A 15936-nucleotide genomic window follows, 5' to 3' on the forward strand; every position below is an offset into this window, starting at 1 on the left:
CCTGGTTCCTGGGGAGCCCAGGAGAGGGCATTTGATTCTCTGCTATTGGAGTTTTAGACAGTTGTGAGCCACCATGTGAGTGCTTGGAATTGAACCCTGGTCTTAAACAGCGTCATCTCTTCAGCTTCAGAATCTCTTCTATTTTAAAAAGCTAATCTTCCCTATATTTTATTATGAAAAATTTCAAGCATATAGAACATTTGAACTTTTCTGCTGCAAACACTCTGTGACTCATAGTCTACTACTAAATAATATCTTACTATAATACTTTATTTTTACCTATGTATTCATGTATTCATTCTCTCTCTTGAGATGGAGGTCTTGCTATGCAGCCCAGGTTAGAGAAAACCTCATGGAAATCCTCATGCTGCAGCCTTCTGAGAATAAGGCACATACTACTGCATCTGGTGGTTACGTGTGTTTGGCTCTGGCCATAAAGAGCACAGAAAAGCTTAGGACAGTGTTTGCTATATAGTTAGTTGGGTTTTGTTTGTTTTGTTTTGTTTTGTTTTGTTTTGTTTTGTTTTGTTTTTCGAGACAGGGTTTCTCTGTATAGCCCTGGCTGTCCTGGAACTCACTCTGTAGACCAGGCTGGCCTCGAACTCAGAAATCTGCCTGCCTCTGCTTCCCAAGTGCTGGGATTAAAGGCTGTGCTACCACTGCCAGGCTAGTTAGTTGTTTTTATTTAACTTAATTGTTTTTGAGACAGGATACCATGTATCCCAAGCTGGCTTTGTATTCCTGTCCTTTCTCTATCTCTGATTCCATGTCCTATATTATGTAGTACTAGGGATTGACCCCAGGGGGCAAGCATTCTACTCACTGAGCTATGGTATGGGTTCCCCCTTCCCCTCCTCGCAAGACAAGGTTTCTCTTTGTAGCCCTGAGCTATGTTGTTTTTAAAACAAAAGTCCCAGCCATTTGCCAAATCAGGAGCCAGAGGCTGTGGTGAAAGCCCACTATCTCAGAGAGGCAGAGGTACCCAGCTGACCTTCCTACTCCATTGATGTCCCAGGAGGAAAGGCTCTTTCTCCTTTTCCATACTGTCTTGAATACCTTAAAGACTCTCCTTTTCTGTTTAATTCTGTTCACTCTCTGTGGGTTTGGTTGCTTGCTCTGCCTCTTGACCTAGAGTTGACTTTATTTAGCTCTTGGGTTAAAGGTGTGGGCTAGGTTTGAGCCTCATTACAAGGTTTTTCCAGATCATAATCTTGGGGTTCACAATCTGATTAAATATCCTGCAACAGATCAACATCCTCCTTTCTGTGCAGTGTGCACCTCTGTATCTTACCAATGTTTCCCAAGGGGCCATGCTCCGAAAGACTAGAATTTTCAGACATTTGGATCCACCCATGTTTGTGGAGAGCCTTTGGGGCCGCTTGGCAGGAATCTGACAATGGGCCATGACAAGGAAGTAAGCTCAGGCAAGAATTTAATGTTAGGCTAGACCAAAGAAGCAGGCTCAGATATCTTAGTCATCCTGATAAGCCCTTAGAAACAGTGAGCACTGAAGTAATCATGGGACTTTGTTAATTGTCTTGTTTGTTCTTTGACTATTTGTGTTTGTTTATTGTATTGCTTGTTCCTCAACCTAGAACTGACCTCAATACTTGCAGGTAATTAAAATGATACAAAAAGCAGATTGGGGAAAAAAAAAATAAACCCACCTCAGCCTTAGAACTGCCTGGGGTCATGCTACAATGTTGTCTAATTCTCTCTCTCTCTCTCTCTCTCTCTCTCTCTCTCTCTCTCTCTTTCTCTTTTAATCCTCACTCCTGCCCTGAAGAACCTGTTGACTGACTGAGCTGGCTTGGTCACATGTTGGAGCAGGAGAAACAGGGACAGCAGGCTCCCAGTTCTCAGCACCACAGCCCTCAGTACCAGCATAGGACAGCACGACACTTTATAGAAGCTAGACAATCTACAGGCTACAGAGAAAAACATTTCTGTTGATTTATAGGAGGTATGGGGGAGGATAAAAACCTCAGGGACACATGCTTTGTTCTTGCTTTGTTTTGTGAGTTATCTACACTCTTACAACAAAGTACACTGAGATAAAAGACACTTCCATGTAGCTCTTGCTGTTTCTTAGCTCTGTGAGATGACTTGTATTCCTAAAATATTTCGTAAAATAAAAAGTTATCTTTAGACAGACAGACCACACACACCTCTGCAGTCCACATTTTCTTCACTCCTTTCCACAAGCCCTTGATACCTTCTTTATTTATTTATTTGATGTATGTGAGATTTATTTATTTAATGTATGTGAGTACACTGTTGCTGTCTTCAGGCACACCAGAAGAGGATATCAAAGCCCCATTACAGATGGTTCTGAGTCACCATGTGGTTGCTGGGAATTGAAGCCAGGATCCCTGGAAGAGCAGTCAAGGCTCTTAACCACTGAGCCATCTTTTCAGCCTGATACCTTCTTTTAAATGACTGCTTTGAAGATACTATAGCAACACACAGTGATGCTGACCACATTATCAAGAAAGGCACATTTTTTGCCGTGTTTAAAAATATGCCGGGCGGTGGTGGCGCACGCCTTTAATCCCAGCACTTGGGAGGCAGAGGCAGGCGGATTTCTGAGTTCGAGGCCAGCCTGGTCTACAGAGTTAGTTCCAGGACAGCCAGGGCTACACAGAGAAACCCTGTCTCGAAAAAACCAAAATAAATAAATAAATAAATAAAATAAAAAATAAAAAAAATAAAAATATATAACCAGCAAGCTAGCGGTGGCGCAGCAGCTTAGGTGCCAGCCTGCAGAGGGCAAGCCCTCACCCTTTGCGCTCTCTCTCTCTCTCTCTCTCTCTCTCTCTCTCTCTCTCTCTTTTTTTTTAGAGTGTGACTCTACTCTGTCTGAATCTCAAGGGAAAAAAAAAATTTGCGGGGCAGTGGTGGCGCACGCCTTTAATCCCAGCATTTAGGAGGCAGAGGCAGGCAGATTTCTGAGTTCGAGGCCAGCCTGGTCTACACAGTGAGTTCCAGGACAGCCAGGGCTACACAGAGAAACCCTGTCTCAAAAAACCAAAACAAACAAAAAAAAATACATAACCAAAAGTTATAGGCTATGTATAATAATTTTCTTATGAATTTCTAATATATTAATGACACATGTGATTTAATAATAATATTTTAGATTCACTTTATTTTATGTATGTGAGTGTTTTTCCTGCAGGCTTTTAATGCATCCCATGTGTGCCTGAGGAAGTCAGAAGAAGGTGCCAGATCCCCTGGATGAGATGTGGAGTTCTGAGTCGTTGTGAGCCACCATATAACCAAACTCGGGTCCTCTGGAAAAGCTACAATGGATGCCCTTAACCTCTGAGCCACCACTTCAGAGTAATGAGTTCCTGAAAATGGAATCTAGTCTTAAACGACCTACTGGTTCGTGCTTTAATCTGACTTAATCTTTGCAAATGCAGTTTAAAAAAAATCTAGGCTTGGGACTATTGATATGGCTCAGTAATTTAAGAGTACTTGTTGCTTTTCCAGAGGACCCAAGTTCAGTTCCCAGCATCTGCACTGGGGACTCACAAATCCCTGTATCCCTAGCTCCAGAGGAACCCACTCCTGCATAAGCCCACACATGTGGCATACACACTCACAAACATATATACACATAAAATAATAAAAACAAATCATTCAAAATAAAACACTAAGCCTTTTGTTGGAGAAGACAAACACGGGCCGGGCTAAGGGGATGGTGGTTATCCAGTTGTAGTTTCTCAATCCTCCCCTACTTTGTAACCAAAGTCAAATGATACATTAACTACAAGCTTTCTGTAGCGCCTCCCTTGAGAGCCCTTGTAGGAGGTCCTGGGTGGGTCCGACCAGCAGAGGGAGCGCGGTACACTGGGAGCCTTAAAGCCCACTTAGGCTCCGCCCCGACTCCGCCCAGGCCCCGCCCAGGCCGTCACGCGCTGGCCTCTGGCTCCCGCCTGTTGCTGATGCTGCGGCGGGGTTTTCATCATGGAGCTTCCGCGGCGTATGTGTCTTGTCCGACTGTGGCTGCTGCTCCTGTCGTTCTTTCTGGGCTTCAGCGCGGGTAGGTTCGTTAGAAAGACGCACCAACGGTGGGTGCCTCCTTCTCGAATTTGTTAATGTGTTCGCGCTTTTCTTTTTTTTTAAACCTATTTCCTTCCCCCGCTTCTTCCCTTGCGAAATTTATATTGCTTTTGAACCTCTTAATTTTTATTTATTCTTAATTCATAGTGCCTTTTTCTGCCCTTTTCTGATACTGGGTGATTCCTCTTCGTGGAATGTACGTGGATTGTAGAAGTGTTGAATGTACATAAACGTATGGTTTCAGGAAACTGCTGATGAGCGAGACTTCACGGTCTAAAGGCCACTTCCCCTTTCTCCTGTGGTTGGCTGTCTAGTGACGTTCTAGGTCATTTGATTGAGCTGAGATTGGAGGCCAAAGAGACCCCCTACAAATCCTCGCTTTGAAACAATGCCTGCCCCCTCTGCTGGTTCAGAACAGGCATAATATCAGCTAACTCCACTGGCCTGTTTTTGGGCAAAAGAAAATTTGTTTTGTGGGATGACTTGCAAATTGACACCTTTCTTTTTCCTTCCTTCCTTCCTTCCTTCCTTCCTTCCTTCCTTTCTTTCTTTCTTTTTTTTCCAGACAGGGTTTTTCTGTGTAGCCTTGGCTGTCCTGAAACTCTCCGTAGACCAGGCTGGCCTCAAACTCTTTAGAGATCTGCCTGCCTCCGCCTCCCAAATCCTGGGATTAACTCTCACTTTATTTAAAACAAACAAAAAAAATTTTTTTTTATTTTGTTTTGACTGCATGTCTGTCTGTGTACTGCTTGTATGCCTGGTGCCTTGGGAGGTCGGAAGAGGACTTTGGATCCCAGGAACTGAAGGTACAGAGGTTGTGAGCTGCCAAGTGAATTCTGGGAATCAAACCCAGGTCCTCTGGAAGAGCAGACAGTGTGAGAGTGCTCTTACCAGCTGAGCCATCTTTCTAGCCTTTTTAAATTTAACTTTTTCTTGGTTTTTAAATTTGTTTTGTGAGTGTCAGAGGGTGTGTGTGTGTATGTATGTGTGTGTGTATGCATGTGCACGCCTGTGTTGTCAGAGGACAACATGGAAAAGTCAGCTCTCCTATGATGAGCCTCCCTGTGACTGAACTAAGGTTGTCAGGCTTGGTGGCCACTGTCTTTTATCTCCTGAGCCATCTTACCACCCCCTGATTTTTCAGTCTTAATTCAGGAAAAATATTTCCTGGTTTGAGTCAAGAGCTGAGAATTCCAGTTGGTCCCCAATGGCCCTTTGCTCTTAAGAAGCTGCATAGCAGCTCTGAATTTCTCTTTTGGAAAACGGAGACTCCTTTAGCTCTACAGCTTATGTTTGGGAAATGAAAATGTGTCTCTTCCCACCCCTTCCCCCTTATGTCTTAACAGTAGTTAATACCAGGGAAGGGAGAAAACTGCCAGGGCTTGGATTATGAAGGACTTCGGCCTTATCAGTTATTTTCAAGGGAACTCTCTCTAATTTCATGTTATTTTATAGATACAGCCACACCTGTAATTTTTCAGCCTGTTTTTCCTTAGATGCATCCCCACCCTGACCCTGTGTTCATGCCTGTGTGTGTGTGTGTGTGTGTGTGTGTGTGTGTGTGTGTGTGTACACATGTGTGTGTGTACACATGTGTGTGTGTACACATGTGTGTGTGTAGATACGGAGGTTGGAAGAGAATCCCATGTGTTGTCCCTGAGGGACTATCTACCTTTTTCCTTTTTTGGAAGACAACGATTTTCTCTGGTCTGCAACACCAACTGCAACACCAGACTGGCTGGCCAGCAAGCCCCAGAAATCCCCCGTCTCCAACCCTGGAATATTGAACACAAACAGCTAGAGATGGAATTCTGGTCTGTGGTGAACACTTAGCTGACTAACCTGTTTCCTCAGCTTCACTTTTTGCTTTGCTTTTTTTTTTTTCTTTTTCTTTCTTCTTTTGTTGTTTTGTTTTGTTTTGGTTTTGTTGTTTTTTATAGACAGGGTTTCTCTGTGTAGTCCTGGCTGTCCTGGAACTCACTCTGTAGACCAGGCTGGCCTCGAACTCAGAAATCTGCCTGCTTCTGCCTCCCAAGTGCTGGGATTAAAGGCCTACGCCACCACTGCCTGGCTGGTTTTCTTAATCTTCTTTCTCCTCCTATTTTTTTATATGTACTTTTTAAAGATAGGGTTTCTTGTTGCCCCAGCTGGCCTGAAACTCACTGTGTGCTGAGGCTGGACATGGACTACTGATCCTTGCTCCTTAATCTCCCAATCTTCCCTCGACTACACCAGTCCTCATGCCATCTGCCCACTTTGGCTGGGACTTGAGCCCAAGGATTGGCACAAGTCAGGCCAGGGCTCTACACCTGAGCTTCACTCTCAGCCTTTTTCTTTTACTGCTGGTCTTACTGTGTTGTGATTTGTGTTTGTGTTTCTGTGTTATTTGTGTGTTTTTGACATAGGGTCTCACTGTGTAGCCCTGGCAGACCTGTAACTCACTTTATAGACTGTACTGGCCCCACTGAACTCAAAGATATCCACCTGCCTCTGCTTCTTAAGTGCTGGGATTAGAGGGGTGCACAAACATGCCCGACTGACTTCTCTTTGTGTGTGTATCTTCCTTTTCCCTATGGGCACAATATACTGAGGTGGATGAATTACCTGAAGCATAAAGCAGCATCTCTAGCCCGAATGACCATCTCTACCAAACTCGGGACTCACCTGGCGTTCTCTTACCTTGGCTTTACCACCTTGGAACTCCTCAGGAAATGACACTGAGCTTCCGTTTCAGGATCTGTCATCGACTGGCGGGCACAGGAAGGCAAGGAAGTATGGGATTATGTGACTGTCCGAAAGGATGCCCACATGTTCTGGTGGCTCTATTATGCCACCAACCCTTGCAAGAACTTTTCAGAACTGCCCCTGGTCATGTGGCTTCAGGTAAAGTAACTTCTTTGCCTGGCCTCCAGGTCAGGTCTCCTTTAACCTCTTTGCTTGGTTCTTAAGAGTTTCCTGTTTAGCAGTGACTGACTCGTTTTTGGTCCAGCCAGTCCTGGGGGTTCCCATGCTTCCGAGACAGCCTAAAGCAAGGGCATAGCAAAGGAAGCCCTATTTTCTGGTCTTAATTTCTTTCATTCATTTTTTTGGAGATAGGATCTTGCTGTATGGCCTTGAACTCCTGGCAAGCTTGCCTTGGTCTCCCGAGTGCTGAAGTTTAAGTGTGGAGTGCATCCCTTACTTTCTAGACTCTTTTTATATTGAGTCCTGACAGTTTCAAGGCCCCCCTACTGAAAGCTGTCTGTGATACAGTTGGCTTCTGAAACATAGAAAGAATTTGAAAAGTTCTGAGCCAAAGGCTGAGGTATCCCAATCCTCTTCCCTTCTTCCTCTCCACACAGTCCTGAGCCCCAACTTCTTATCCCCAGATAAGCCTTTCTTTTTTTTTTTAAATAAATTTTGAGGTTATAATTGTGTTTCTCCCTCCCTACCCTTCTATATATCCCTCCTTGCTCTCTTTCAAATTCATGGCTTCTCTCTTCATTAACTGTTATTGCATGCATATGTATATACATATATAATCCTAGTTATAACCTGCCAGTCAGCCATTTGTATCTTAGCATGAATGTGAGACCCTATTCTTATCCCTAGTGTGTTTGTATTTTAACCCTGAGTTCTGTCTCTGGTGTTAAAGGTAAAAAAAAAAAAAAAAAAAAAAAAAAAACCAAGCCTTGTGAACTGCTTAGGGACAGGCAGAGATCCTGCTGCATTCTTCAAATGGAGCCTATGGTGACTTCACCCACCTGGAAGACTAGTCTTCAGGGAGGGGCTGAGTAACTTTTAGGTTCCTTATGCCTCACCAGTAATTACTGCACCCTGGTACTCACCTCTTATAGGGCAAGGCTTCCTTCTCAAATGCCTGCCAGAGCTGAGGCTCTGCCCCAGGGCCTGTCACTGCAGACTTGATAAAATAAGAACAAGCAGTTCTGAGGGTGAGCCTGCTGCAGGATCTTCACAGTTGCCCTAGTGGGAGCTGAAGATAAACGGTGGTTTTAAAGCCTTCAGAGGAAGCCAGTGTAGGGGACAAAAAAGCAGAAGTGCTAATGCTAGGGTGTGGCAGCTGCTGAGCCCAGGTTTCTGGCTGCCTCTTTGTCCCCTGCTACCCCCGGGCACTCTGGGCTTTCCAGAAACCAGTTTGTTTTCTTTTGTTTTTGTTTTTGTTTTTTTTTTAAACAAAAAACAAAACAAAACAAAACAAAAAAACCCACTGCATTACTGCATTTTATAGGCTCAGGATTCAGCTCTGCCAGGGAGTTTGTTGGGGCCCCTAGCATCTGCCTGGCCCTGGAAGTTGTCTGGTGTGTGGCTGTTGGTTAGGTTAACCCACCCCCTACCCCTGAGTTATTGTATGAAGGTTAGTAACCGAAGACACTCAGCTGCTCTTCCCTGTTTCCCCAGAGGCCCAAGGAAGAAGAATAAAATAAGTAAGGAAGAAACAGTTAATTAAGATAGGAAGATCTAGTTAGCAGCCTTCCAAAGACTGGTGCAGTACCTTCTTTGCAGAGTGGCGTTCTCTGAGAATTGAGGTCACGTCACGAGTGGAATAGTGAGCTATTTCTGGAATAGTAAGCTATTTTTCAAGTCATTCCAACTCACTCACTGACACATTTATCTTACCTCAGAGGAACCATGAAGCCCTGAGCTTCAACTGTCTATACTACTTATTTCCAGGGTTTCCAATGAAGATTTTGTGATCCATTTATTATTATTACTATTATTATTCTATTTAAATAGCAAGGGCATAAATAACTCAGTCTGTAAAGTGCTTGCTATGTAACCATGGGGATTTGAATTTAGATACCCTTACTCATATAAAAGCTTTGTCAGTGGTACTAGTTTGTAGCCGAAGTGCCTAGGAGGTAGACACAGGATGATCTCTGGAGCTCACTGGCCAGCCTGGTAGCAGAATTCATGAACTCCAGGCTTATCAATAGACCCTGCTTTAAAAAATAAGGTGGAGAGCGATTGAGACAGACACCTAATGTGGCCTTTGGCTTCCACATGCGCTTATGCGCGCACACGCACACGCACACGCACACACAGAGTGAGATCTTCCCTGCAGTTTCTCCTAGCTACCGGGAAAGGAGCACAGGAAGATGAAGCAGAAACGGAAAGTGGCCCAGGCTTCTAGATTCTCAGATGTGCTCCCCCAACTTTGGTTTGCATCCAGCCCATACCCATAAGTCTCCTTGAAAGAAAGGACCCACCTTCGTTTGAGGGTGCACTCTTCCTTTATGTTCTTTGTATTTTTCTGGGGTTTGTGATTCTTCTGAGTAGCCACATGATACGCCCTGCAGATGTGATGTCACACCCTCTTCCCTATGGGAGAACGTCCCAGTTGCGCCCTGCCGCTTATTGCTATTAGTGGCTCTGGGATGAGTATCTCCAACTGGTTTGTGAACTTTTCTGCCGCTGAGTTGGGAAATCTTAACATATAATCACGGGGGAGTTGAGCCTCTGATTTTTATCAAGGAGGTTAGTGTCAGTTCAAAACATTAGTATAGGGAATATTTAGCAGGTAGTGCCTGTCGCCTTGTCTAGCCGGTCTTCGGTCTTTGCCTTATTTCCACTCCACTGTCTCTCCTTGTGGGAGGGGCAGGGTCTTGCCCAGACTAGCCTTCAACTCAATAAATAATTCTCCTTCCTTTGCATGTTGTACAGGGATTACCGATGTCTGTCACCATGCCCCAGTCAGTCTCTTTTCTTCAGATTGCCCTGTGCCATGTAATTCCTCCCTTTGCCACCTGTCTTTCCATTTGCTGAGAGATTATATACCCTGGGCCTGTCTCTGACTCAGCTGCTAATGTTTTCCTCATCCCTGCCCCCAGATCTTAGATCCATCTGGAAAACCTCCTTTTTTTTTTTTTTTTTGTCCCCCCCCCCATCATCTGTCTCCCAGAGGACCTTTTCCCATCAAGTCCACCTTACCTGCGAGGGTTCACCTGTTTGCTTCTGCCCACCGATCCCCCTCTGAGCCTTTCAGAACACACAGAGCTTGCACTTTGCGGTTTGGAGACCCCAATACCGATCTTCAGTTTAGAATCCTGCCTCTCTGCTGGCCGTGTAAACACCCCATGATGTCATGTGCTCCCACCCGAGACGTCTGTGTTGGCTCTGATATACGCAGAGGACAGGCTTATCCACTGGGCCCCAAAGGAGAGTCAGCTTTCTGTTGAGGGGTAGGAAAGAGTCAAAAAGCTCAGGTTCTCATTCAAATGGAGCCTGCAGTTGCTAAGAGGGCCAGAGCTAGCCTGTTCTATCCATCCCTCCTTGTGCCTTTATGATCTTGGAAATGAGAGAGATTTAGTGAGCCCCAGGTCAGGCCCAAGTTTAACTCCAGAGAACCAAGAGGCAGGAAGGGTCACCTAGGATCTTTCCCCAACTCCCTTCCGCTCTGGCTTCAAACTCCGTGATCTACCTGCCCTGAGTGCTGGGGTTAAAGGTTTGTGCCACCACTGCCTGGCTCACCTAGGACCCCTAAAATCATCACCATCCTTTTTTGTTTGTTTGTTTTTGGTTTTTCGAGACAGGGTTTCTCTGTGTAGCCCTGGCTGTCCTGGAACTCACTCTGTAGACCAGGCTGGCTTCGAACTCAGAAATCCACCTGCCTCTGCCTCCCAAGTGCTGGGATTAAAGGCATGCGCCACCACTGCCTGGCATCATCACCATCCTTTCAAAGAGAGATTTTTATGGTTCCTGCAGGAGTTTAGTGGGTGCAGACGCTCCCAGAAAACATGGAGCTGAAAAAAAAAAAACAAAAACAAAAACCCACATCCTTTGCTTTTAAGTTTTTGTTTGTAGCTCGGGATGACTTTGAGCTCCTGATCTTGCTGCCTCCTCATCCTCAAGGGCTGGGATTATAGATGTACATCTTCTCATCCAGCTGCAAGTGTGTCCTTTGTATGGGGTGGTTGTGGCCCTCATGGATTCTCAGTTGTTTTCCTGGGTGGGCACATCTATTATAACAGCCAGGGTTTGGCTGCATTTTCTCTGGTTAATACCTGTTTCTTTTTCTTCCACAGGGTGGTCCAGGTGGTTCTAGCACTGGATTTGGGAACTTTGAGGAAATTGGTCCTCTTGACACCCAGCTCAAGCCACGAAACACTACCTGGGTACAGTGAGAGCAGCCCTCAACCCTGCCTGCCCTTCATCCTCTGAGAGGCTCCACCCAGGGCAGAGTGGGGTCACAGAGTTAGCTGCCCATCTTGCTGGGCTTTCTTGAGACCTTGGACGCCTGCCTGCAGCCTTCCTTCCTGCAGCTGAGCTTCTCCCCTGTCTCAGAATGAATGTCCTGTGGTTGTCTCTGTCTTTTCCAACCTGGTGATCTTTCTCCACTTAGCCTTCACAGACTTCTAGCCAAGACTAGGTGGCAGTTCTTTCCGTGAATACTATGCTTCCCTAGAGTGCACAGACCCCTGGTGCAAACCTCAGCGCTATATAAACCAGGCTTAAGGATGAACACCAGTAATTTCAGTTTCCAGGACGTAGGGGCCGGGAGGGTGAGGAGTGCAAGATAATCCTCGGCTGTGTACCAAGTTTAGGGCCAACCTGGGCTATGTGAAACACTATCTCAAAACAAGTGAAACTGAAAATCCCTGCAGCTGACGCTGGCTGGCAACCCTGTGCTTACCTGCATGGTGGCCATCTGCAACCTCAGACCTTGAGTCCCATCATCTGCTACAAGTTGTGACGTTTTCCTCTCTCCCCTCACATCTGGGCTTCATCAAGCTTGCAAGTCCCTTGTTCTCTACCCCTGTGATATCTTCCTAGTGCTTTTTGTCCCCCCTCCCCTCTCTTCCTTCTCTAAGCAACCCCTTTCTCAATTCACAGCCTGGCGAGTCCATCCTGCTGACTAGCTCAGCCTGGGCTCCCCCCCACACACACTCTGCCCCTCTCCCTTCCCGGCATCACTCAGCACTGAGAATGTTCTCCAGTGTCCTCGGGCTCCTCTAGTCCTCTCATCGGGTACTAACCCATTTTGTCCTCCTGTGACTTTGTCTCTTGCCCTGAAATTGTTCTAATCCTGCAGCTATGGCAGGAGTGTCACTCCCCTCTCCAACCCCTTGTTCTCACACTTCCTGGAACCAAAAGCATGAGACAGGAGCGGAGCCTGAGTGGCGTGGGGAGTGAGGGGCCTGGGTCCCTGTCTTGGTTCTGCTGTCCATCTTCTGTCCAGTTTTGTGTCCTTGTACAGTTTCTGGCCCTTTCAGGGTTTCTCTGTCCTCATCATGAAGCATGTGGCAGATGCTCATCCCTGCGGAGCTTTCCGGAAGCCCAGTTGAGAATTCTCAGCCTTTCTGATAAACAGAGTAGAACAGAGTCTGTTCTTGTGGCATAAAAGGGAAGATGGGCCAATGTAGAAATTATTCATCTGGAAGAAAACCAGTATGTGGTATCCATATTTCTTTAGAGAGAGAGAGAAAAGAGACAGGCAGGCAGGCAGGCAGGCAGGCAGACAGACAGACAGACACAGCATCTCATGAAGCCCAAGCTGGCCTCCAGCTTACTGTGTAGCCACGGATGGATGTCCTTCAGCTTCTGATCCTATGGCCTCCACTTTCAGTGTGCTAGGATCGTAGGCCTCAGTTTATGCAGTGCCGGGGAATAGAAGCCAGGGCATCAGGCTCGATAGGAGAACATTCCAAGAACTGAGCTGCATCCCCAGCACATGATGTCTGTATTCCACACGTATGCTCGTTGCTTCAGATTGCTGCCCAGACACATGCAGCTTGGTGCTCTCTATACTGTCACCGCTAGTGTCCTTCTATGTGTGACCCGTAATGGCTTAAAACTGTAACTGCATGTGTGTGTTCATCTCATCTCTCCTTTCTTCACTGTGGTCTATACCCATGTTCCCTTAAAAAAGAAACTTTTGCATTATTTTGTATTTTGTGTGTGTGTGTGTGTGTGTGTGTGTGTGTGTGTGTGTGTATCCACTTTGGTTTGTTTTGAGACATGGTCTCTTATTCTGTAATTGGCCTAAAACTCACCATTTAGATTACACTGCCCAGTGAGACCCAGGGCATCTGTCTCCACATCCTCAGCACTGGGGTCACAAGTGTATATTTGCTACTTCGCCTGGCTTTTTTTCCCTTCACTCTGTAGACCAGGCTGGCCTCGAACTCAGAGATCTGCCTGCCTCTGCCTCCCGAGTGCTGGGATTAAAAGCGTGCCCTGCCACCAGGCTTGCCCAACTTTTTTTTTACATGAGTTCTAGTCATGGAACTCAGGGCCTCATGCTGGGCCATTTCTCCAACCCCTCCCCTGCCCCCCAAATCACTTTGAGCAATAAGATAAAATCACCAAACTGATGTTATCATAAACGTTGTTTTGCTAAGTTGCTAGGAAAATAACTGGTAACTGACCACCAGTTGTCGTGCTTGCTTCTTCTGGGTGGCTGCAGCTGCAGTGGGCCAGTCTCCTGTTTGTGGATAATCCTGTGGGTACCGGCTTCAGCTACGTGAACACAACAGATGCCTACGCAAAGGACCTGGACATGGTAGCTTCTGACATGATGGTTCTCCTGAAATCCTTCTTTGATTGCCATAAAGAATTCCAGGTAATTCTGCAGCTTAGGCAGGAAAGACCAGCAAGAGGGACAAGGGATTCTTCAGAATACTGAGCTCCCCCAAGAGCTGAGTGCCATAGAACAGCTGGGACTGCACAGAGAGACAGGCAGTTCAGTGGCAGCTGGTTTTCAGAGCCTTCCTCTTTCCTTCCTAGGTTGTAGGCTTTGACTTTCTTCTATCTGACTAGACATCATTAATCAGATTTGAGGACAGAGATGAAAGCAGATTGGTTTTATCTAGCATTGTACACTTTAGAAATTTGAAGATAATTTGTGTGAATTGAAAGGTAATCAGGGGCTGGAGAGATGCCTCAGGGGTTAAGAGCACTAGCTGCTCTTCCAGAGGTCCTGAATTCAATTCCCAGCAACCACATGATGGCTCACAACCATCTGTAATAGGATCTGATGCTGTCTTCTTATGTGTCTGAAGAGAGTGACAGTGTACTCATATACATAAAATAAATAAATCTTTTTCAAAAAGAGAAAGAAAAGTAATTGGGGAGCTGGGCAGGGGTAGAGCACACCTTTAATCCTAGCACTTAGGAGTCAGAGGCCAGGTGGATGGATCTCTGTGAGTTCAAGGCAAACCTGGTCTACAGAGTTGAGTTCTAGGATAGCCAGGGCTACACAGAGAAATCCTGTAGGAAGGGAGGGAGGGAGGGAGGGAGGGAGGGAAGAAGGAAGGAAGGAAGGAAGGAAGGAAAACAGTCAGGCTGTTTTAATTCTTTGTACATTCCATTTCTTGCTAGACGGTTCCATTCTACATTTTCTCAGAATCCTACGGAGGAAAGATGGCTGCTGGCATCAGTTTAGAACTTTACAAGGTAAACAGGAGGGTGACTCTGTTACTGTTTTGAAACAAAAACTGGGTTGTCGCTTTCATATATACCTGGCTGATACTGAACAGACCTTAGTTATTTAAAGTTTATTGTGTTCGTGATTGCTGTGCTATGGTGTGGGTGTGGGTGGAGGTGAGAAGGCAGCTTTCTGGAGTTGTTTCCTCCCACTGTGGGATTGGGGGATCAAATCAGGTTGTCAAGCATGGCGTCACACATACCTTCAGGCAAACTCATACATACTGAATCAAAGTACATACATTTTTAAAAGAGTTGTTCCTTTGAAATTATTTTTTTTTTTTTTTTTTTTTTTTTTTGGTTTGTTTGTTTGTTTGTTTGTTTGAAACAGAGTTTCTCTGTATAGCCCTGGCTGTCCTAGAACTCACTCTGTAGACCAGGATGGCCTTGAACTCAGAAATCCACCTGCCTCTGCCTCTCAAGTGCTGGGATTAAAGGCATGCACCACCATTGCCCGGCTCTTTTGAAATTCTTCGTGTGTATTAGTGCTTTGCCTGCTTGTACATCTGTGTGTCATAGACCTGATTATTTGTGTGTGTATGTATGTATGTATGTATGTATGTATGTATGTATGTATGTATATATGTATGTATGTGCATGCCTGGTATCTGCAGAGACTAGACAAGGGCACTGGATCTCCCTGGAACTGGAAATAGAGCTGGTTATGATCTGCCATGTGGATGTTGGGAATGGAACCAGAGTCCTCTAAAGAAGCAGCTGGTGTTCTTAACCTCTGAGCCATTTCTCCAGCACCTAAATCTTTGTTTTTAATGGCAAGACTATAATAGTTATATACTATAACTATAGTTATATCCTATATATAGTATATAGCTACTATATATAGCTATATACTATACTATATAGTATAATAGCATAGTGTAGTATATATACTATAAACTATATATGAAACTACTATAAACTGTATAGTTCAGACATTAGGAGGCTGAGGAAGGAGGTTATGAGTTTGAAACCAGTTGGTTTTAAGACAGGGCTGCACTGTGTCTCAAAAACTGAAAAAACTCATCTACTAGACAGCGCTTGTCACTGTTGAGTACTTAGTAATACTTTCCGCTCACATACCTGAAATTCTAACCAGAGTGCAGTCACACTGTGTGTGACCTGTCTCCATCAGTGGTTCTCCTCCTTCTCCCTGCAGTACTTTAAACCCCCTGTATTCAGACTGCTTTAGATGGTCCCAGCATGTCTTTTAAGATAGCTTATCCAAGCCAATGCATAGTCCAGGTGCCGCCTGGCTGTGAAGTCCCTAAGGGCCCTTCATTAGCACAGTCCCCTTTTCTATGTGTGTATTCATTTAATTAGAAACAGTGTCCTGCTGTGTAGCCCTAGCTGGACTGGTAGTGACTTACTACATGCTGTGTAGTCTGGCCTGGCCTTGTTGCAGTCTACCGTCATCGGCTTTCTGAATTCTTCACCTTCTCTCCCTCC

The 15936-nt window shown here is 45.4% G+C and overlaps 1 protein-coding gene and 1 long non-coding RNA gene across 2 annotated transcripts in view; one reads left to right on the top strand and one right to left on the bottom strand.

Annotated features, from left to right (window-relative positions):
* Positions 1 to 3120: 3120 nt before the first annotated feature.
* LOC143442707 (uncharacterized) lies at positions 3121 to 6817 on the bottom strand. The gene is made up of 2 exons (XR_013111108.1): positions 6748 to 6817; positions 3121 to 5843 (listed from the first exon to the last, which is right to left on the bottom strand). It is a non-coding gene; the product is annotated as an uncharacterized LOC143442707 (long non-coding RNA).
* Scpep1 (serine carboxypeptidase 1) overlaps positions 3906 to 15936 on the top strand; it is a 28931-nt gene continuing 16900 nt past the window's right edge. The window contains exons 1-5 of the mRNA XM_034507394.2: positions 3906 to 4048; positions 6803 to 6951; positions 11091 to 11180; positions 13472 to 13627; positions 14386 to 14460. Of these exons, the coding sequence (XP_034363285.1) occupies positions 3973 to 4048; positions 6803 to 6951; positions 11091 to 11180; positions 13472 to 13627; positions 14386 to 14460 (546 nt within the window). The 5' untranslated portion in view covers positions 3906 to 3972. The remainder of the gene's footprint in view (positions 4049 to 6802; positions 6952 to 11090; positions 11181 to 13471; positions 13628 to 14385; positions 14461 to 15936) is intronic.

Source organism: Arvicanthis niloticus, chromosome 6, assembly GCF_011762505.2.
Source record: "Arvicanthis niloticus isolate mArvNil1 chromosome 6, mArvNil1.pat.X, whole genome shotgun sequence".
NCBI lineage: Eukaryota > Metazoa > Chordata > Mammalia > Rodentia > Muridae > Arvicanthis > Arvicanthis niloticus.